Source organism: Perissodus microlepis, chromosome 10, assembly GCF_051167445.1.
Source record: "Perissodus microlepis isolate ML-2025 ecotype Zambia chromosome 10, ASM5116744v1, whole genome shotgun sequence".
NCBI classification, from domain to species: Eukaryota; Metazoa; Chordata; class Actinopteri; order Cichliformes; family Cichlidae; genus Perissodus; species Perissodus microlepis.
The window spans coordinates 9,836,639-9,858,415 of record NC_140470.1 but is presented as its reverse complement, the minus strand read 5'-3'; the positions used below and the strand labels follow the sequence as shown (position 1 = coordinate 9,858,415).

At 39.9% G+C, this 21,777-nt stretch overlaps 2 protein-coding genes across 2 annotated transcripts; one reads left to right on the top strand and one right to left on the bottom strand.

Moving 5' to 3' along the window:
- Positions 1–7,476: 7,476 nt before the first annotated feature.
- LOC146378787 (V-set and immunoglobulin domain-containing protein 1-like) lies at positions 7,477–13,341 on the top strand. The gene is made up of 7 exons (XM_084941630.1): positions 7,477–7,519; positions 7,614–7,777; positions 8,509–8,716; positions 11,215–11,370; positions 11,561–11,677; positions 11,782–11,926; positions 12,008–13,341. Exons 1-7 carry the CDS (start codon positions 7,477–7,479, stop codon positions 12,102–12,104), a joined length of 930 nt encoding a protein of 309 aa, XP_084797756.1. The 3' UTR covers positions 12,105–13,341.
- Positions 13,342–13,546: 205 nt separating this feature from the next.
- On the bottom strand, positions 13,547–21,422 carry tmlhe (trimethyllysine hydroxylase, epsilon). Its single transcript, XM_084941835.1, has 7 exons — positions 20,955–21,422; positions 20,661–20,837; positions 14,880–15,159; positions 14,640–14,759; positions 14,315–14,551; positions 14,067–14,205; positions 13,547–13,921 (listed from the first exon to the last, which is right to left on the bottom strand). Exons 1-7 carry the CDS (start codon positions 21,073–21,075, stop codon positions 13,790–13,792), a joined length of 1,206 nt encoding a protein of 401 aa, XP_084797961.1. The 5' UTR covers positions 21,076–21,422; the 3' UTR covers positions 13,547–13,789.
- Between the last annotated feature and the right edge of the window lie 355 nt (positions 21,423–21,777).

The window sequence follows — 21,777 nt, the reverse complement described above, 5'->3', positions numbered from 1 at the left end:
AAGACTCTATACCCATGCTAACTGCAGTGTCATGTGGCTAGATTTATAAATAGCAACGCTTGGGCTAAAAGCTAACATCAACATTTTTTTTTTTACAGTTTCTGTAACCAGCTAATTAGGATTAAACAAAAGGTAGAAATTAGACTGGAAACATATAAATATTGGGACTAACTAAGTTCTGAACCATCCAAAGAATAGCCGAAAGTTCAAAGACCCCCTCTAATGAATATGACACTTTTAAGCCATTTTTACCATGTTAGCCTCATTGCCTTGGAACATCATGAAGAAAAGAAGAAAAAATATGATTTTGACATTTTAGACATTCAGCTTAATTAACAGCAGCCAGTTTGGTGTGATTGGCAAACAAGGTTTTATCTAACATTAGTAATATATCAAAAGCTGTTTCTCTAACTAACTAATCAGTAGAGTTAACAGAACTTATGTTAGTGCAACGGATGTTTCACTGCTTGTGTTAATCTAGATAGCTACCATGTTTTCAATGAAACATTCTTTCAATTTATTTTTAACAGCTAGCAAGTTTTTTGTTCTTCCTCTGCTACTTCTTTTTCTAACAGACATAACTTAACTGTGCTCACCAGTAGGTCTGAAGACATTTTGACCTTTTGTACTAGAACAAAGCGCAAACGTAACTAATAACTCCAGCCTTGGCAAGTGTACCAGCAGGTCATGCTAGAGTAAATACCAGTAACCTGAAACTGAAATAGTGAAATGTATATTGACAATATTTGTTTCTCTGTTTCTTCATTTGTTTGCATACTTATTTTTTTCAATGTAATGTAATTTAAAAATTGGGAGGCACGCAGACCTCTGCATGGAGCCTCAGGCTCACCATCCGATGATGAAACTTACCCAAGCAGACACTAGCATACTCGCTGATGCGGAAAAGTATAACATGCCTTTAAGTCTTTATATTTAAGACTTTATTGTTTAATATATGCCAATGTATATATTTGAGATTATTCATAGTGTTCAAAAAGCATTTTTAATAAGCCACTGATGCACAGTGATCCACTTATTTTTAACAAAAGCAAATGAAAAGAAATGCTTTACTTACGCTGTAGCAGTTTGAATAGCAGTTGTAAGCCTCGGACATGCAAAGCAGGCTTCTACTAGCCATTAAAATAGTATCAACAGCCCACCTCTTTCTTCTTTTTCCCATGTTCCCTATTTTTCTGCTTCATATCAGTTCTTTTTTGAGGCATAGCTTTTTTTTTACTATGAATAATTCACAGGACCAAGAAAAGGCATGCAGTAACACGGTTAAAATGGAACAGAAACGGTCTCAAAATTTCCAGCGTATACTGTAAATATTACACACATGTATATAAATGATATAGTAAGTAAGAAAATGTAGCTTTTTTTAAATACCATTAAGACTAATGTACCGTTTAGCTAGGATTTACTTGTTACAATATTGTTTCTTGTTGGAAAAGGGTTAAATAAAAAGAAAATAAGATAGTTTGAAACACGATACTACAATATTAAGTTGCAAATGAAAGAAGAGCACATTTAGCAATGTAAAACATATTTATGGGCAATACTGAAGCAGGTGTGGTTAGATTAAACACAGATACTCTTATTCCAAATCACCTAACATCATGCAGGATGTATTTAAAATGGTTTCTTTCGTCTGTTTCATTTCTTTTACGTTAGTTTCTTCATTTCTGATTATAATGTGAGATTTGGGTAAATCTACTTATTGTTTACTTCAAGTGATACTGACCTTCATCCTTTCAGGCTGATTTGATATGTAGCTGTGACAGACTTGGTGTGTTTTCGTCGTTGTTGCTTAGCCTTCTCTGGTCGCTCTGGCCTGTGTAATGATGCACTGCTGACGCGTCCTCCTTCAGATACGATGGAGATTTAATGCACAGGTTTGTCTCTTCCTAATTGATTTCTTTTAATTTACTCTTGCTAGACTCCCCCAGACACTTCAATGGCTGATTACGCTGCCAAGTGAGTTCACCTTGAGAAGAGCTAAGGTTCACATACAGTATGAATAATATGGCTAACACGCAGTTAACTCATGATTAACCCATGGCCTGTTACAGCTGATTAAATATGAAATTCATGTCATCTGTCATTTGATCTGTTTTTTTTTAGTGTACATAGACATTTTTGCATCCTATATTTTCATCTTACTTTCAGTGCACGGGCTCTGTCTGCATTGAAGTGTACAGCTTTTCTGAGGAGATGGATACAGGGCTGGTGAAGTAGCTCAGCGAAATGTGCCTTCCATTTCCGTGTTCTATTGTCAGCTCTCCATATAAAAACATAAAATATTGAAAGGGTGCATTAACATGGATCAGAAATTGATGGCTGTTTCTCTCAGAGGGGAAAAAACAGCAGTTAAAAAAGCACTGGATTCTTTGGTTTGTGGTTCAAACCATCAACTTTGTTTCAAATGTTTTTAATAAATCATCTTTACTAGTTGTAATTATTGCATTTATGCTTGACCTAGTCAGCCTCAACAGATCAGTCCACTATTCCAAGAAAAGGTCATGTGACAAAGCATCAGCTTGGATTGGTTGAATGGATAATGATCAACTATTCAGCTAATAAACACTTGCATCTGTTACTTTAAGCATCAATTTCATTCTTTAAGCATCTAGTCTGACATGATCGCTGCTATAATACTCAGTGCACAGGTGTTTTCCTTTTACAGTATGTTCATCGGTGTTACCATGGAGTTTTTGTTGTGACGTGAAAAGAGAGTGAGGAGCTGAGAAGGAGTGGAAACATAATGCGTGTAATATTAAAATATTAATATTAATATTACTGTGACCATGACTGAACTACTAAGACCACTATGTAGAAAACCCTATGTCTAGGAAAACACACAAAAGGGTTAGGTCAAGACTACATATCCTAGCACTGCATATTTTTGTGCTTAATATACCCAAGGAAGAATATGCCAAAGTCATTTTTAAAAACGAACCTATAAAGTGTGGTTAACAACAGCTGATTTTTATCTCTAAAATTTGCTTCATCCCCTCAATAACGACCACTCCAAGGTCTCAGTATTCTAAGCTGGACATAAAAAACTGTGTGAAAATCTCTTCAAAACATTAGTGTACTTTGTGGAAAACACACATTTCCACTTGGCAAGAACCATCTTTCAGTTAAGTGTTGAGAAGATCACAACTCGAACGCATAAAATTATACTTTTGCTGGCAAATCTAACAGCTTGCCTCTCAATTTATTTTGGCATTTCCCTTGTTGCTAAAGGACAGATTTTAGACGATCAAAAATATCATTAGACAAAATGGATGTGGGGACGTTATGCATCTTCTGAAAGCGTAACGTTTCTCTGTGCCAGAAAGGGTCATCTGTGCGATTGCTCCTTTTCTTTTTCTTTTTCTTTTTTTACTGCTGGCATTTTAAAAAAGTTATAGCCCAAATGCAGCACTGACAGCTTGTCGATTAGACTGTTTGCTGATGTAAATGTACTCCCCTTCTGCGCCCCTTGTTTCTCTTCCTGAGACAATTCGTCACAGGTCGCCCTCTTCAGTGACAGACTCTGAATTTCAGAGATGACAAAAGTATCAGGAGATGTTGCGTCTGACTGACTGTATCCCACTTCTTTTAGGTTTGTTTGCACAATTGTGTCAATCTTTGTGAAAGCGGCGTCTCATGCTAGCATTTGATGGCAATGTGAGATGATAGTTCAGTGTCACTGCGTATGGTTTTTAGAGGCAAGGGGAAAATAAAAAAGCAATGCAAAGGAGACTTTTTCATCTGTGTTAGTCAGATGATGTTTCACACTACACTGTTTTTTTATTTTTTTTTTAAGTTCTTACTCTCGCATATGATTTGGTTTTGTACCACCACTGTTTTTGGAAGTGGTAAGGTTGCTTGGTAGCTGTGGGGACATTAAGCGAAGCCACGCTAAATGCCTGGCCTATATATTTTTGTTATCCAAGTGGGAGAGGAGGGTGAAGAAGAGCCAGGCCTGCTGAGGTTGAGGAGTGTGGCATTCTTGGCTCCGCTGCATCAAGCTCCCCCCACCCAACATGTACATGTACATCCACATGCACATACTTAGAGAAATGCTCATCACAACACATCTAACAGGCTGGCCTGCCATCTATTGTCCAATGACTGAATTGCACCCCTGTCCTCCTCAATAGCAGCAGTGTTAATGCGAGTACCTTTTACATGACATCATTTATCTGACCGCTTCATCTGCAAGACAAAGCAAGAGCGCAGGAGGAAAACACATTAAAGAATAGATGATATTTGTTTATAAATGGCTTTGAACTCTTTAAATTGGGGGACTTGGGGGCATACAGTGCATTTTGACCTTAAGTGGGCCATACCAATAAACATTTCTGTCAGTGTAAATTAGTTTAGCTGCACATTTAATCACTGAAATATCTCAAAATAAGAAAAAGAAGTGCAGTTTCAACAGCACGTCTCAGATTTACATGATAAAGAAATGCTGCTTTATTTAATGAAAGAAACCTGTCAGCGTGACTCACTGGGCTTTAAGGATAGGAAATAAATGTGTAAAATGACAGAAAAAGTTCTGGTAGCTCATTGCTCTGTAATTATTAAGCAGAAGGTTTTTTGTTAACTCACAAAAAATGTTGATAGTGAAAAAACAGGAACTTTCATCTAATTGTTTATCCATTACTTTGGTGCAGAATGAAACACTGTGGGGGAAAAGTTGCAAATCTTCATGAAAGATTGAGAGACATTTAAGTGCAGAACATTCACAGATGTCTTCTTCTGCACTGGGTAAACTTTTATTTTCAGAAGTGCACCTTTACAATTACACTCATATACTTTTAATTGATTTGTGTTCTAAGCAGCACTTGTCATAACTTACTACAATGGTTTGAAAGTGCTGTGATACTTTTCCACCATGAGGGATTCAAATACTTCCCCCAGCACTGTGCATTACTACAACAACCAGTCGGATTGTTCAGATAGGTCCGTCAAAAAAAAGCAGAAGAAAATACCACTCAATGTGTACTCACTCTTTCTGAGCTCTGAGTTTTACGCCCCCTCGCAGTCTGCCGACAGGGAACCACTGTTTGCAGTGGGTGGATGAGTAAGTCTGTGTGGAGGTATTACACAGAAACCTGCCGGAGGTTTGAGGAGGACACAGCTACAGGTCCAAGCAGCCTCTGTGAGATGACGCTCGCGGCTTGGTGGATGCTACAGGGTGCATGCATCATCAGCTCTCCCCTCGGATTCAAACTAACTGCAGAGCCATTAATGTGACTGGAATAGAAAGAAGAGTCAGTATAGTGTGGCTGAAGGGTGAAACAGTCAGAAAATGGCAACAATCTAATCTTCCCATTTTATTATCCATGATGGCTAAGTTGCGGTCTTGCTTGCTCGGTACAGGTGCAAGCATTTATGGTCCCCAGAGCATTTATGACAATGACTCTGATGATCCCTTTCTCCTCTAAGGCTACCACTAAAACAAGTGGTCAGGATTTTGCGGAGCATTCTTTAACAAGTTCCCAACATATTTTAACAGTAGATTTTTTGGATTTCTTCTGAAGTGCTTCAATAGCTAATGGGTAATTTTTGTTTTTTTGTTTTTAGTACAAGTATTCAAGTGTCAAGTGGATGAATCAGGTGATGAATCAAATCTTTATGCTAAAATATTAGCGTTAAGCATTCAGTTGAAAGCAGCAGCGTGATCATTTATAGCATCATGGGGTAAACTCTTAGACTTACTCTAACAAAGAGGCTGTAACTGGCCCCTAATGACTGTGCATGTGAATGTAGTATTATTTTTTTTTTAATTTTATTTTAATATATTATTTTCGCCATGACCCTGTAAAACTGTATACTTTTTTTGCAGTAATAGTGTAAAAAAATGACTTCTTTGAATCAAAATAAACATGGCCGGCCATAAATGAAACAGGCCATTGTTTTGCTGAACGTGGACGATCCGTCACCCTCGATAAAATTTAGCTAAAACAGGAAGCACAAATTTGAATGTTTTATCAAGTTCTGCCAGATGTCCTATTACAATGTCAGCTTCTGTCACTCTAATCTCTAAAAACAGATCTCTGCGCATGAATATGTAACACCTGTGGATTTTCTAGTACACAAAGTGTTCTCATTTACATCTGTAATTCAAGTGCTATTGGCAAATCAAGCCTGAGTGGGCTTTGGTTGCACGGAGGTCAAAGAGTCTGCGTGGAGAGCCGAAGAAGGACCGAATTTGCCAGAAATGTGATCTAAAATCTGCCCTCAAATAACAAGGGATCTGCTTATTGCGTTTCTATAATCCTGATCTCAACTTATGTGGGAATAAGCATTTCCCAAATGTAACTAACTGAATACATTATTAATGGTTCTACTCATTCATTAGTGGTTTTCCCACTTGACTTGTCATGGAATCAGAACGCTCTCAGACTCTGATTAGCTGGTCGTGAGTCATGCTGATGCATTTATTTAAAGACTGGCCCCTTGTTGTTTCACTCTGCAGTTCTGCCCAAACACACAGCTGCCAACACTTTCTTTTTCTTTTTTTTAAATTTTCAGACAAAGCCTACAGACAGTGATATTGTGTCATTTGCCAGCCTATCACATAAACGTCTTCTGGATAATGAGCTCTATACGCCTTCCTCCGCTTCCCACATCATGCCGCTGCCTCCCTCCCTCACCCCTCCAGTCACCCCTAATCAACATTTTTCACATTGTTAATCACTTATGTCAGCTTCTGGTAATTATAGACAATTAATCATGTATGATTCACTGTCTCTCCCTGTCAGCATTGTACTGCACGCTGTGTGAGCGAAAACGACAAAGGTGAAACTGCCTTTATTAAGTAGGCAGCAGCACCGGGGAGTGGACTCCCCAGTGATAAGCAGCATGTTGCAGCGCTTTGGCTTACACTTCCTCGAGGCAAGCGATAAAGGCCAGGTGGAGATTAAATTACATTAATTCCTTTGCCAGAAGCCTTGACCCAGAATGACTTACAAGACAAGGAGGATGAGCTGTGGTGAAACTACTGCCAAAGTACTGAAAAATGAATTAACCATCATTGTCACAACACTGCGTGGTCCTAACCTGCCATGTACAGTCAACATTTCAAAACACACACACACACACACAGAGCAGACTGCACTCAGTCCATTTGTTTCCTTTAAGGTCACATTGTATCTGCTCAAAGCATGACCAGATTAGGGGTTTTCTTTGCCATCATTTCTCATTTTAATCCACCCTGATTTAAACTTTTTGAGCCCGAATGCCCAAATCTATAATTTCTGAAAAACAGTTCTCTACACACCCAGTGTACACACCTTGTCTGGCAAACATGGAAATGCAAACATGCGCATTATCAGCAGTTCTGTTACCATGAATTCCCCGACCTTGCCTGTGATACTGTAATGCATTTACCCCTTCCTCTTCTAGACCTGCTTGCACGGCGAGTATAAAGTTCAGTTCTTAGGACATTCTGTGAGAATCCCCACAGCTTTTGTAAAGATGTGCTCTGTGCAGCTCTTGTTGGTGCTTTTAAGCATTACAGGTAAGCACATTTCTGTCTTACATTATCATTTGTTTTTTTGTAGCAAGTTTACATTTTATTGGAAACCTACTTGAGCTCTGATATTGTTTTACAGGATGTGTCGAACTCATCACAGTGACGACCACGCAGAAATACGTCAATGTGACAATTGGTGGTAGTGTCCTGCTCAACTGTACGTTTGCCACTACAGTGGCGACAACGGCCGATCTAACAATCCAGTGGGAGTTTCTCTCAAAATCCGCCATGACTGCACAGCAGGTAGATGCAGTCTATTGTTCAGATTACAGCCACGTGCCAACTAATTTGTAGTTTTATGGACCAGGATGATGGAATGTCTTTCAATTTAGTAGCTAAAAATAGGGTGTGCAAATTGAAGTTCAGGCCAATAAACTCATGTGACTACACACGGTGATCACTTCTGAAAGACATGAGTAATTTTGTGTTTCTTCCGAGTTCTCCAGAGCAGATAAGAATCGCTTTCTCAGAACATAGCATCATCTTCGAGATGCTTCAAAATGCTTCGAAGGAATTGATTCTCATCAGAGCAGCAAACATTTCGTTTTTTCCTGTATTTTAAATATTTTAAAAACATATGTCTACGCACAGCTACACATACAGGTTTGCGCCTTTTCCTGCTGTGCCACGTTTTCTTACCAGCTAGCAGACACACCCAGTCTGGATCGCGAAGCCTGTGACTGAGATCGACAAATATCTTTCAGGCAGTGCTCATTTAACCTACAGCCACAGACTCACAAATGTGCTGCTTCATGCAATGTCAAAAAGTGCTTTTAAAGACATCTACTACATGCTGATGTGAAAAAAAACAACAAAAAAAACGTTGGTCCTGTAAATATCATATTAACTGGAGAACTAAAGGTTTCATCTCTCCAATTATTTGGATCACTCATGCAAACTAGCTCGAGGACAGTGAGTTTGTGCAGTGATAGCCAACAGATGATCTGATCAGACTTCTTGCCATTTGCTTTCAGATCTTTTACTATCAATCAGGAAAGGTTGTTATTCCCAAGTCTTACGAAGGCAGGATTCAAACTCCAGCTGCTCCAGGGGCCACCATGAATGCCTCCATAACTATAAGAAACATGCAACCATCGGACTCTGGGCTCTACACGTGTGAAGTTCACAATTTGCCCGACGTTGATGGACAGTCTCAGGCAAATATCATCGTGAATGTCCTCGGTGAGTTTTGCCCACTTTTGAAATAGATTTTTGGTGTTTGGTATATTATTGTGTTTTTATGTTATTACATTTTCAAACCCTGTTTGATCCTATTGAAGTACAGATCATTTTTTAAAGACAAAACATGAACCCTAACACACTTAGGCCACACAAAAGCACGGGTAAAAGTGAACAAAAGGACTGAGTCATGGAAAGGAACCTACACACATTCTCACAGTCCAGGAATCAGAAAGGTTGCGAGGGTAAACAGTGGGTGTGTAGGAGATTTCATGCTACCTGATTACACCCATTAGAATGCTGCTGCTTCAGCCATTATTCTCCTCCTCTAAGTAAGCGTGTGTGACTCCCTGAAAAGGGAGTGCCAGTGTTTTTATCGAAACTGTGATTTCAGTAAAAATGTTTCAGCTATCTTTCCTCACCTGAGATTTCTGTATCAATTATCAATGTTGTAACATTAACAAACCTATTAAAGTAGTGGCCCTGAACAGTGTAAATAGGGAATTACATTCATCTCAAATCCCCTCATTCACCGAGTTACCAGGACAACCTTGCAGGCCTCAGTAGTTTCCATGGTTACTTCAGCAGTCTCCTCATTGTCAGTGTTGGAAATTAGAAAAAGGACTGTGACTGCATCCTCGTACTGCATACAGAATATATATGAGTGTCTGCTGCATGCATGTGCTACCTAAATACTGTACAGCCTTTATGGAAAAAATGACTGGGGAGTGGGGCACTTTCTTTATACTGACTGTGAGGCACAATATGAATATGTATGAACACACTCATGCTGATTAACATGGGCTCAAGGCTGATTTGCATCACTTATTTTCACATAGAACGACTGACACTGGACAGCTTTGCCATAAATTACAAATACATATGTATAGAAACTTTATTTGTTTTCCTGATGTCTTTTTTGTGAAAGTTAAAACGCATGTGGTATCAAACATGATTTTGGCGTACAGTTTGTTTCCAACTGTCTTACTGAACGATCTAATAATCAGCGGGCAGCAAAGAAACACAGATTGCATCTTCAGTCGCTGCTGAGCTCACGATGAGGCCACTCCTAACGTATCCTGAATCACGATGACTAATGGCTAGCCACGTGACGTTTTGTTTGATTAAAAGGATTTGCTAATTTAACAAACAAATCTGTTAACCATCTTTGATAAACAATCTACAATACACAATGACTTGTTTCACCTGAAAACCCCAAGGAAAGACTAAAAAACACGCTGGGGCATGAATGAAAATAAAAAGGGCACCAAAATTTGTCTTTATCCCTTCATTTTCCATTATCTACTTCCTATGGTCTACAAAATGCATCTAAATTGCCAGTGCAGTGTCAACAGCTCACACAGATAGGGCAGAGAGGAGAGAGGACCCTCATACTTGAGATCTGCTCAGGCTGGTGATTTATTCTCTCAAGATTAAAATCTGCCAATCAGGTGTTGGAGAGACACTCAGCAGTGGAAGCCAATAATTGATGGCACCTACAGGGAGAAACCAGCATAAACAGGAAAGAAGAAAATACACACTGATAAATACACACAGAACTGCGGACTGGAATATAGCGGTAATCAATACGGTGTAGACCATCTGTTCTAAAGCAGCGACTGAAAGAGCATCTAGAGGCACTTGACCGTTGCTGCTTTATCCCACTTCATACTGCAACAAATTTCAGAAAAGAAAGTACTTTTTTTTTATCTGACATATCTACTAGTTGTTTCCAGTCCTCAGTATCTAACTCAGTCTAAGAGGATTATAAAACAATGTGGTGTTAAAGAATAAAATCAGCACTTTCAATGTGTTTTCTTGCAGTCCCATCAGATGCTCATAAGCTGTCACAAGTGTGATTTACCCTCTAAAGTTACCCTGTGGTTTCGCTGAAATAACATCAAAGCTTGCGGTGGTAAAACTATACAAAAATAAAAAGAGAAGAGAAAGAAAAAGAAAAAATTAGTAAATTATTCATATTTCATCAAATAATAACAACAGTCGCCTCAAGGTGTCATATATTATAAGGTAAAATCCTACAGTAATACAGAAAAAAACCCAACAATCAGATGACCCCTATAAGCAAACACTTGGCAAAAGCTGTTTTGACCAGGGGAAGGAGACAAAAGACAAGATGTAGAAGAGAGTCAGAGATTAATACTAACTAATTATTAAATGCAGAGTGGTCTATATAAACATAGAGAGGGAAAACAAGGAGTAAAGAAGCATCATGGGAAGCCCCCAGTAGCAGTGTTGGAACTAAAGGAAGGTTTGGGGTCACCTTATCAAGACCTAACTATAAGCTTTATCAAAAAGGAAGGTTTCAAGGCTATGATGATGACTGGATTTCCTTGCCAAGCCTCAAAGGGAAGCTGATCTTTTTATTCAGGAGCTGCTGTTTAAATGGCTTGAAAAATGTCAGTGTTTTCTCCAGGCTGAATGTGTGCTTTGTAATAATGTCAAGTAGCCAATAAAGCCTTAGCTTCCCTGTGGTCTGCCAGAGAAACCATCTGCTCCTTACTGCGCCGTCCATGGCAATGTTGAATCGGGTCACCTGGTCACTCTGACCTGCCACAGTGAGCAGGGAAACCCAACACCGACCTACAACTGGGCCAAACTGGATCAGACCAAGACAAGGAGGCCTGTGCTGGGAAGAAGTAAGTCCAGCATCTGTATACACACACCTATATATACACGTATATATATGTATATATACACACGTATATATATATATATATATATATACACACACACGTATATATATATATATATATATATATATATATATATATATGCATTAGCACATTTACCATCTCATGAATCTGAGTGAACTTTGTTTTTTCTCAGCAACCACAACTGGAATACTGGAAATCAAAAACATCTCCCAGTTTGAGTTTGGGGAGTACCAGTGCATTGCTACAAATGTTGTGGGCTTTGCAACATGCACCATTGAGCTGAGTCCTGGTTTGTCCTCACATTTATTTTTTGGGGAGTTTTAATATGTGTGTTTGTGTGTGTGTGTGTAATAATCCCCCCCTCACAGGTATAAAATGTTTGTGTTTGTATAGAAGCGGCAGATGGGGTTATCGCAGGCGCAATTATCGGAGCGCTGCTCGGGTGCGTGCTGATCGGCCTGGTTGCGTGGTTCATCGCTCACACAGTCAAGAAACACAAATACAACGCTGTTAAAATGGCAGAGGCCAACGAGATGAAGTGAGATTACAGATTTTTGATACACTTCTTCGGTCATTTAGAGTTCAAGGGTGTAACGGCTACTGTTTGTTTGTCCACTAGGGGGAGCTCTCCTCCAGCCCAGGAGGCCTATGAGAGCATTCCCAATGCAAACACGGCTGACAACGTTCAGGATGAGGAAGAAGGCCCTCAAGCCTAAATGCCACTTTAAACAGCTACAGCATTGCATTAGCATCACTATTATGTATACCAGTCTTTGATATGGAGAGAATTCAGATGTAATGAGAACAATGGAGCTAATCTTCATGTTTGAATTTGCATTTTCTGTGCTTACTCAAATTCTGTCAGTTTTACAGCTTTTTTTTTTTTTCCAATTTCAGTTAAGTAATGAATGTTTTAAATTTCAATCTTCTTTTTTCTTACATTGTGTGAAAAAAATAAACTGTATGAACATGATTCTAAAAAATTTTTTACATAAAAGAAAATCAAATAAATCACATTGATGATGTCATGCCTATACCAAGGGACTTTAAATCAGAGCCCAGTTTTGAATGTACTGTATTCCATAGGCTTTGTGAATAATGCAGTATTGTTTGATTGCACTCGAATCCTATTGTGGAGATCAGGGAAATATTTTATTGCTACTATTCATAACCATCATCATTACCATTACATTAATTATCATTTAATCAAAGCATGTATTCAATAGATTACACATGTTCTTAGTTAAGATTATTACACCTATCACAGAGAGCTTCTGTCTGGTAAAAGGTTAGAAGCGCCAACGGGCGGGATGAGGCTGAGTGCGTTGGAGGTCGAGACATACACACACACACACAAACAGTAGTTAGACTCATGTTCAGGTAAGAGTTCAAATAATAGTTTGCAAAAGCTTGTGACTGCAAAATTGTGTTTGCCTAAGGGACAGTTTGTTCCAGGAGAGTTAGAAGATTAATAGGAAGCACCTGGCCTTGAGACGGAGATGTTCTTTTAAATGTGTCAAAAGTCGTCAACAGAACATTTGTGGTTTTGAAACTTATGCATGTATTGTATCTACTTTGACGCATGAGGGGGCGTCATAAATAATACCCTGATGTTATAAAACAACTGCTTGTGTATTATTGGGCGGAGATCGATGCTGTCTGTGTGCAGTGTTCATCTCCCCACGCGTGTGTTCATTAAAATCATTGTTTGACCGACTCTCCTGGACCAATTGTTGTTTTTGTGCTCACCCTCAATATTTGAACTCGTAACACTATGAATGATCAATATGCTAAGTTCCTAACACTGAGGTTGCACCACTTTAACGTGCACAACCAGCTCGGTCTGTGATTTTGTTTTGTCTTTTTTTCTGATTTTTATCATAACCTGTGTTTTAAACTTTTTTTAAATAACCTTTTTTTTTTCAGTAGTAACAGAAGTAATAAATGTAAAAAAGTTACACCATCAATTTGTTTTGTATTACATGCAAACTTTACAGATTGTGATTAAATAAAACATTTCTGAATCACCAGAGTGCCTCAAGATTTGTCACATGAGTGTCAGAGGCTGTGTTTACTGAGTATTGTGAGAGTGTCGAGGATATGCTGTGTGATAAAAACAGGATCAGCACATGGAAGTAGAAGTAACACTGAACGCACAACACATCACAACACAGTTTAATAACTGGAAGCCATTTGAGGATTTAGACATTTCATTGTTTCAAGTAAAATTCGGGACACATTCACACTCTAACTTCACATAAACTGTTTAAAAAAAATCAAATGTTAATTAAAAAATACAGAAGAGCAAAATAAAACATGCTCCAGCAGTATCGGTGCAGTGTTAATTAAACCTGTATTGTGGGCAGAGTGATAAGGCAGTCAAGTGAAGACAACTTCACGTTCAGGCCTGGAGCCCGAAGCAGCGGGCAGCACTGAGGACGTCATCTCTGGTCAGATAGCATCCACAGAGTTGCCTCGAGCCAGTGAAAGACTCCCTCCCGTGTAAGACTCGCCAGTTGTCTATGAAAACAACCTTACGGGGAAAAGACAGGGCAAAACACTCAGATTACAAGGCAACACTGACATTTAAGTTGTCCTGTGACTTGACTACGAATTCATTTTAGTTGGAACTCAGAGAAGCATTTATGTTTTGATATTGTGGCCTGCACATATCTTACTTTTCCCGGAGTCAGCTTCACCCATAGCTCGTTCTCTGGCCTCCTCAGCTCTGTGGTCAGCTCTCGATGCGCTGCGTACCAGCGCTGAACCACGTCATGGGGGATCGTGTTTAGCACAGATCGATCGTAGTTGTTGTATCTGTCAATACGCAAATACATCAGTTGCGCTAATTAAATGGACAACTACTAAACAAGTGAACACAACATCAGAAAAATAAAAACAACACTAAATTTCAGCATCAACATACCGTATAAGATACATTTCATTGTTCCAACGATACACGTTGAGCACGGGGCCGATGCCTGTGATGTGGTTTTGGTGCCTGTCGGTATTTTCGATGTAGTCGTGCTTGACGGGCACCTGAGCAAGCAGCTCAAAGCTTTCAGGTGAGCTCTGACGTAATTTTTCTGCAGCGTAGAACCCATCAACAAGTAGCGTCCTTCCCCCGGTTCCCTCATGCTTGAGACAGTGGAAAACCTGGATTCTGCCATAACGAACAGAAGCATCAAATATCCAAACATAATCATGAGAAGTCAACGTTACACCAACAAGCCCATCTCTGCTGCACCTACCCACACGGTTCCTGAAAGTAGGAGGTGTCAGTGTGACGGTCCAGGGCCAGCTGGCTGTAGGCAGTATCGCCCCTGGAAAAATCTGAAGTGAAGCACCACATTCTGCCATAGGTAGTCTCCCTTTGTGAGAAACAGATGAAATTGAGGAGAATCAACAGACAGCTGGTTGAACGACGCCACTGGATACGAAGCGTTAACGTAAAGACGAGAATGTGATCTGTAGGCCAACAGGAAGCATACCTGATTAGACTGACCCTCTGGGTTACTGCCTCTGTGGCTTCCACTGTGGTTGGGACATCGTCTACAAACGCGATCCCGTACAGAATATAATTTTGAAGAAATTTCTTTAGCTCGTCATCACAGCTCATAAACGTGTCCCATTTGGATGAGGTTATGTTTGCATTTTTATAGATGTCTGAATTCCAGAGGATGCGCGGTTGTTCTGCACTCTGGTACTTTCTCTCAAAGCTGTTCTCAGCAAGCCAACTGAGACTGTACCTGGACATGTGACCACCAGGCCCTGGAACATAGACATGCAAAATATGTTTAAGCTGACTTTGACAGATTTCTACTTTAAGGTTATATTGGATGATTCTACTTCCTGTAATAAACATTTCAGATAATGATGTAATCCTATGTGCAAGTACAGTAATAATAATGGATTGGATTTATATAGCGCTTTTCAAGGCACCCAAAGCGCTTTACAATGCCACTATTCATTCACTCTCGCATTCACACACTGGTGGAGGCAAGCTACGGTTGTAGCCACAGCTGCCCTGGGGCAGACTGACAGAAGTGAGGCTGCCATATCGCGCCATCGGCCCCTCTGGCCAACACCAGTAGGCGGTAGGGTAAAGTGTCTTGCCCAAGGACACAACGACCAGGACAGAGAGCCCGGGGATCGAACCGGCGACCTTCCGGTTACAGATACGCTTCCCAACCCCCTGAGCCACGGTCGCCCCATATTCCCTATGAGCAGTGTTGGGTGTAACGCGTTACTGTAATTAAATTACTTTTCTACTGAAAAAGTAGAGTAACTGATTACTGTTCATTTTTAGGTATTTTAATTACAGTTACTTACAATGTACTTGCGTTACATTGTAAAATAATTAAACTCGCTGAATATCATTATTTAATTTCAACATTTTATCTTCTAAAGGTAAAAGTAAACTCTGCTGCTTTAACATCGCTGTAGTGCAGCTGCACGTCATTTTTCGCCAGTTTGCTGCATAGTCGTATTCTAAAGCGGAAGATGTCGGACTCGGCTGAAGCGAGTGGCTGTTTTATGAAATGGACATATTCCCGTCTCTTCACTTTTCTGAAACAAGCAGACAAGAACATTACAGTAATATGTAAAAACTATCGGCCGCTGTTAATAGCATGAGTAATCTACTGAAGCGCCTGACACGAGAGCATAGACGAACCTTTTAAGATATTTTCAGCCGAGAATGTAGCTGTGTAATGCTCAAATATCTACTTAATTTATCAAAATATCACATATTTGCAAAAGTGCTTCCACGTTTTCGGAGAGCTCTGTTATCCACCAGCGCGATAGCTGACCGGGAGGTCAAGGCTTGATAAGAGTCCGCGAGCACAGCTAACTCCTGGCGTATTGTTTTCAACCCCCCCTGCGGTCTTTTGCTACTCAGGTTAAACATGATATATATATAATTAGTTAGTTAGTTAGTTATGGCTATGGATTGAAAATACCCCCCACCCCCCATCCCACCCCTAACGGCTGCACCTCCCGAAGAATTTTGTCTGGGCTCTTATCTCACTTTTTTTATTTCAAACAATCAACAGAAAATTTCACAGACATATTTTTATATAAGGTTTTTAAGGCTGTGGTGTTAATTTTTAAGTAAAATGAGCCCAGCCGCAGCAGCGACGCTAGGCTAACACTAACTAGCTAGCAAGATTATAAACCTGGTGCAAAACTAAGAGAAGCCACAAAATCAGTTTGAACTAGAAAAAGTTGCATTTCCTGCGAAAATGCAGTGTGAATGCCGTGTAGTGGAATCTGAAAACAGCAGAAGTAGAGCTATCTGTTGAAAGCACTGTGTAGAAGCTGAACTCTGCTGAAAACTGCTTTTTTTGAAAGACTACACTGAAGAGTGTCAAGAAAGCAGATTACATGCAAGCAGGGAAGATGTGCAGCATCTGTCACATATAGTACTCGAACCCTTGCCACCAGAACTCACGGCAGCTGTGCTGCCCACTGCGCCAAACCAGTTCTGGCCTCAAAACAAAGATATGATGAAAAACAGCTTAAGAAGCTGGAATTTGTGGTGAAAAGTAGTGAAAAACTGAAAATTTTGCTAAAAAGAGGTGAAAAAGCTGAAATTTGTGTTGAAATGAGTTTAAACAGTTGAAGTGTTAACTTTCTGTAGTATTCATTCCACCTCATTTCATTTCTGTATTTTATGTATATAAGTTTAGATTAGTTATTTATAGTTGGTTTACACAGCTTTGTGTATGTATGTGTATGCATGTGTAATGTATATATAGACACGTGTGTGTGTGTGTGTGTGTGTGTGATTTACATTGCTGTGCTTGAGAGCCACCATCTACCGGAACCAAATTCCTTGTATGTGTCTGCACATATACTTGGCCAATAAACACGATTCTGATTCTGAAGAAAATGTTGCCATAAGCGGGATTCGAACCCTGCCCTCCTGGTCTGAGGACAGCTGCTCATCTCACTGAGCTAAAACATGGCTCAGCCCAGCAAGCAAAACTGGTGATCACACTGATAATGTGGTCTCTGACAGCAAAATGGGCCAAAAAATGGCATAAAAAGCTGAATATCTCAAAAAGTATAAAAGTTATTATCACCAAAAGATATAGCAGTCGAAAGCAGAAATAGCAGAACAGTTTAAAGTTTGAACGGTGAAAACTGAGGGAGTAGTTAAGCGGCAAAGAAACGGAGCAACTAGAATAATAAAGGATAAAGAATGAAGAGAAACAGGATCTCAATAGTGTGAATGCCTGTGAGGCAAACATTTACTCAACCAAGTCAGTGAATCAGGTAAAGATTCACAGCAATGACAACAATAATATCTTGAGCTGACGCTTTTCCAGGTTTGCTCAACAAATGCTGGCACCATGAACATGCGGACTGATCCGAGAGGGAGGAGGACGGTAGTGACGTGGCATTTTCAAAACACATCTTTCATCCTTCCGCACTGAGAAGCAAAACTTCCACCTTACTTAGTTTTTCTAAGTTAAGACAACTCAAATAAATTGAGTTTATCAGTGTTTTTTGCATAAAAAGTACTGGTAACTTATTTAAATCGAGTTCTAATAACAAATTGATAAAAACTGAGTTCAGCCTATTTAATATTTTTAATTAAACACAATATTACATTTTACAGTGCAGTTGGAATGTTGGTGGTTCAATCCTTGGCTCCTCCAGTCAAATGCTGCTAGCCAAGATAGTGAATCCTGAGTTGCTCCCAATGCATTAATCAGAGTGTAAGTGTTAGATAGAACGCATTATTAAATAAATTATCGGCTGAATTAGACATTTTTAAAACAGTTTGAGTGAATGGTTGTCTGTCTCCATGACTGTATCCAAGGTGTACCCTGCCTCTTGTGCCCTGTGACAGCTAGGCAGTATACATACAGGATTGCAGGACATTAACAGGCCTGTAAAATCCTCCGTCTGTACGTACATATGTAGCAAATGAGTTGCAGGGACTCTTATTACATACAATTTTCTCTATAAAGACTCTACATGAGAATGCGTGTAGTCATAGAAGTTTTCTGGATTCTGTTTGTAGTCCTTGCTCGCTAGGCTAATTAAGCTTGTGTGGGCTTTGGCAGAATACAGGAAAACAGCCCATGTACGGTGCAAAACAGGAAGCCATTGAGCCAAACAGCCATTTAAGCACCAATTTCTATTGTCCATGCATGATTTCGCTTTGTATTTTCTTTTTCATTTTATCTTAAATGGATCTGTATTCTAGCTGTACTGTGAACAATAACAACAAACAGGAAGTCTTGGCGAGTAACTGCTGGAAGCCTCGAAATATTGACTGTTGCCACCAGAGTGCAAGCAAGCGCACAATAGCAGAGGGGTTCTCAAGATTACCTGACTCGGATCTGAATGCAAAATTTATAGCAGGCGGTCCATGTGCTGCTGTGATTTAGCATTTGCTAACCTAACTCTGAAAGCCCCCCTGTTCACAAACAGAATACACGCTCAGAAACTGAGCTGACCTTGAATATGTTCCACTAACAGGGAGAGGCATGCATGCCAGAATGCCTGCATCAGCAGCTGTCATGGGGTTGCCACACCCACATATGTCACTGTATGTAAGACACCGTGTCACTCTCGTGCCGGCATAAAACCATAGTGAGAGTACTTTTCAGCAGCTGCACAGTCTGTTTGTTTTTTTTAATGAATGGTAGAGTATAATCCAGAGAGATTCCCACAGAGAAAAGGGATCTCAGATCTACAACACTCTGACGGGACTGCTATGTTCTTAAAAGGTTAAAGGAAGATGGAGTTTCCTGGTCTGTACACTGACTCCTGTACTAAAGAGTGAATAATTCCAGCTTGTGTCTGAGTCCCATGGGTCAGAGATTAACATTTTTTCAAACTAGAGCAGAGGGAGTGAATAGTTTCCACTGGTCCACACCTGGCATCTGCAGGACCATTTAATCTTCGGATTTCACAAAGCAAGGGCAACTAAATCCCACCTGACTTTTTCCACTTAGCAGACAGAATAAGTAATGACTCCAGCTAGCCAGTGCTTTGTGCTAGTTAAGCTAGCTCTCCCTGCTGGGGCTCTCTCTGGGGAACAGCACTGTGAGCTGAGCAATGGCTTGTGTCTACAGCAGCTGGGCGATTATGTGGAAGATGAGGTGTTAGAGAGCATGGAAAGGGTTTCTTCAGTGGTGGGCAGGAAGAGAAACCCACGATCCTCCCCCTGAGTTCTGGGCAGGAGATCACAGAAAAATATAAACCTGCTCTTTTTCTCAGTTGTGTTCCAGAGCAGACTGGAATGCAGGCAGAAATTACATAATTTAGGGTTTTTTTCCTTGTGTCAAACTTCAACTAGCTTTTAGGGGTCAGCAGAAAACACTAAAGGAGGAGCACAGATATGTCTCGGTCTCATCTTTTTATTTGACAGTGACTGCTGATAAAGGCTGCTATCTAAAGCCAGCTTAGGCAACATTCCCTGTACGTGTAAATCAATTTTATGGTAACTAAAACTGTCTATGTTTTTCTCCTTTGGATAATTACACCCTAAGCCTTACTGTACCTGCACATGAAGTAAATCTTTACACAAATACAATGTGCCAGGGGGCAAAGACCATTACAGTATATTTGGCTGTGCAGAGAACTTCAGACGAGCCGGTTCTTGGCAGAGTTGTTATAGCTTTGCTTTTTCTAATTAGATTTTTTTTAATTTCATTTTGAATTTTTGTTTTAAATTCAGTTTAGTTTCAATAAGTTTCCAGAGATGGATTCTCTTGTTTTAGTTTAGTGTTTACTGCATGGAAAGTTTTGCCAGCCTTGTACACATCTAGTCTCAATAAACATGTCTATCAGCTCTCCCATCAGACAAGCTGTAATACAATTTTTACCGAACTAACACTAAAACGAAGAACGATTCTTCTATATTTTTATTGTAGTTTACTAAATTGTTTCATTTAATTTTTGATTTTTCAATATTTTTTATGTTCTAGTTAACTAAAATGTTTATACACGTTTAGCTTCAGTTTTAGTTGAGTTTCAATAACCTTGCTCCTGCGTTTAGTATGTGCCATTTTAATGTAATTTAACTAAAGAAAATGTGTTATTTCCAAACTATTTTGTTTTACAGAAATGGCCACATTGAATGAAGACTCCATTTAGAAAACAGATGATGGCCATCCTTAAAAATAATAATAATACTAAGTTGCACTTCAACAATGTGTCTTAGTTCTTCACACAATTTGAAGTCAATTTACATCACGTTCTCTCCCACCCACCTGTGCAACCCACTGTTGCACTTATAGTTCCCCACTTACAGGTGATAACAAGGTGGTCTTCTTCCACTCGTGTGCTTTCGGGACGTATAGTCAGATCTATGCTCCCAGTGTCCAGGTTCCTCTGGTTAGTTTTGGAGTTGTACGAAGCAGCAGCGAGGCAGTGATCTCGCAGCCACACATAGTTAAAATGCATCTGCGTCCCTCCATAGTGCAGTTCTGGTGATTTCAGAAATATGTGGTCAGGGGTTAACAGCGAAATTTGTGATAACATAAAAACAAACAAACAAAACCAGGCATGCGCAAACCGGGTTAAAAGGTTACAGCTAAACCCACCAAGACACTCCTCGTGTGTGCGGAAAGTAGCACAAGCCCTCCGTGGCAAAGCAGTGCTCCTGCTGACACCACGCAGAAGCTGAGCCTGTCTCAGCACACTCCTGTGCAACCTGCAAAACATTTCAGGTGCAAACACACAGAGATGCACTAAAAAACTGAATTAACTGAACCCCAAAATTTAAAATGGTTTTCCGTTAAGCCTTATCCGACCAACTAAAGCCACAGCGGCGTGCTTTGTGCATGCAGTTGTGTTTCTCCCTTCAGCCCTTAACTTGCACACAAGAAAGTCTTAAAACTTGTAAAAAATTTCTTGGCATGACGTAAAAGTCCAAATTAATTATTAAGCGACTCCTCCTGCAGAGTTGCTGCACCCCTCCATCAGTTGGCTGTTCTTCTTCTTTGAGCTTTTCTCTTTTGTTTCGCTTGGGGCAGCAGCCATCAGTGAAGTTGCATTACTGCCATCTTCTGGATTTCAACCACATCAGAGAACCCGGATCTGCTTCCCCGCCGTCTTTACACACTTTAATTTGAATTAAACACACAAAGTTCTTTTTACTTATCACAACCCACAGTCCCCTGGCGGCTGGGATAGGATTCAGGACCCCGGTGGCCCTGAACTGAATAAGCGGAAAAGATTGGATGGATGGGCATCTGTGTTAAATGGCAGAGCTTTTGATGGCACAGTTTACCACCTTTAATAAATGCGCCGTTTAAAGATTACTTTCCAGTAAGTTCGGCGATAGGAAGCCTTTTTATGAACCTGATGGATATCTGCAGGAGAAACAGAAATGAAGCCCAAATGTAGCTTGCCGACCCTCTATAA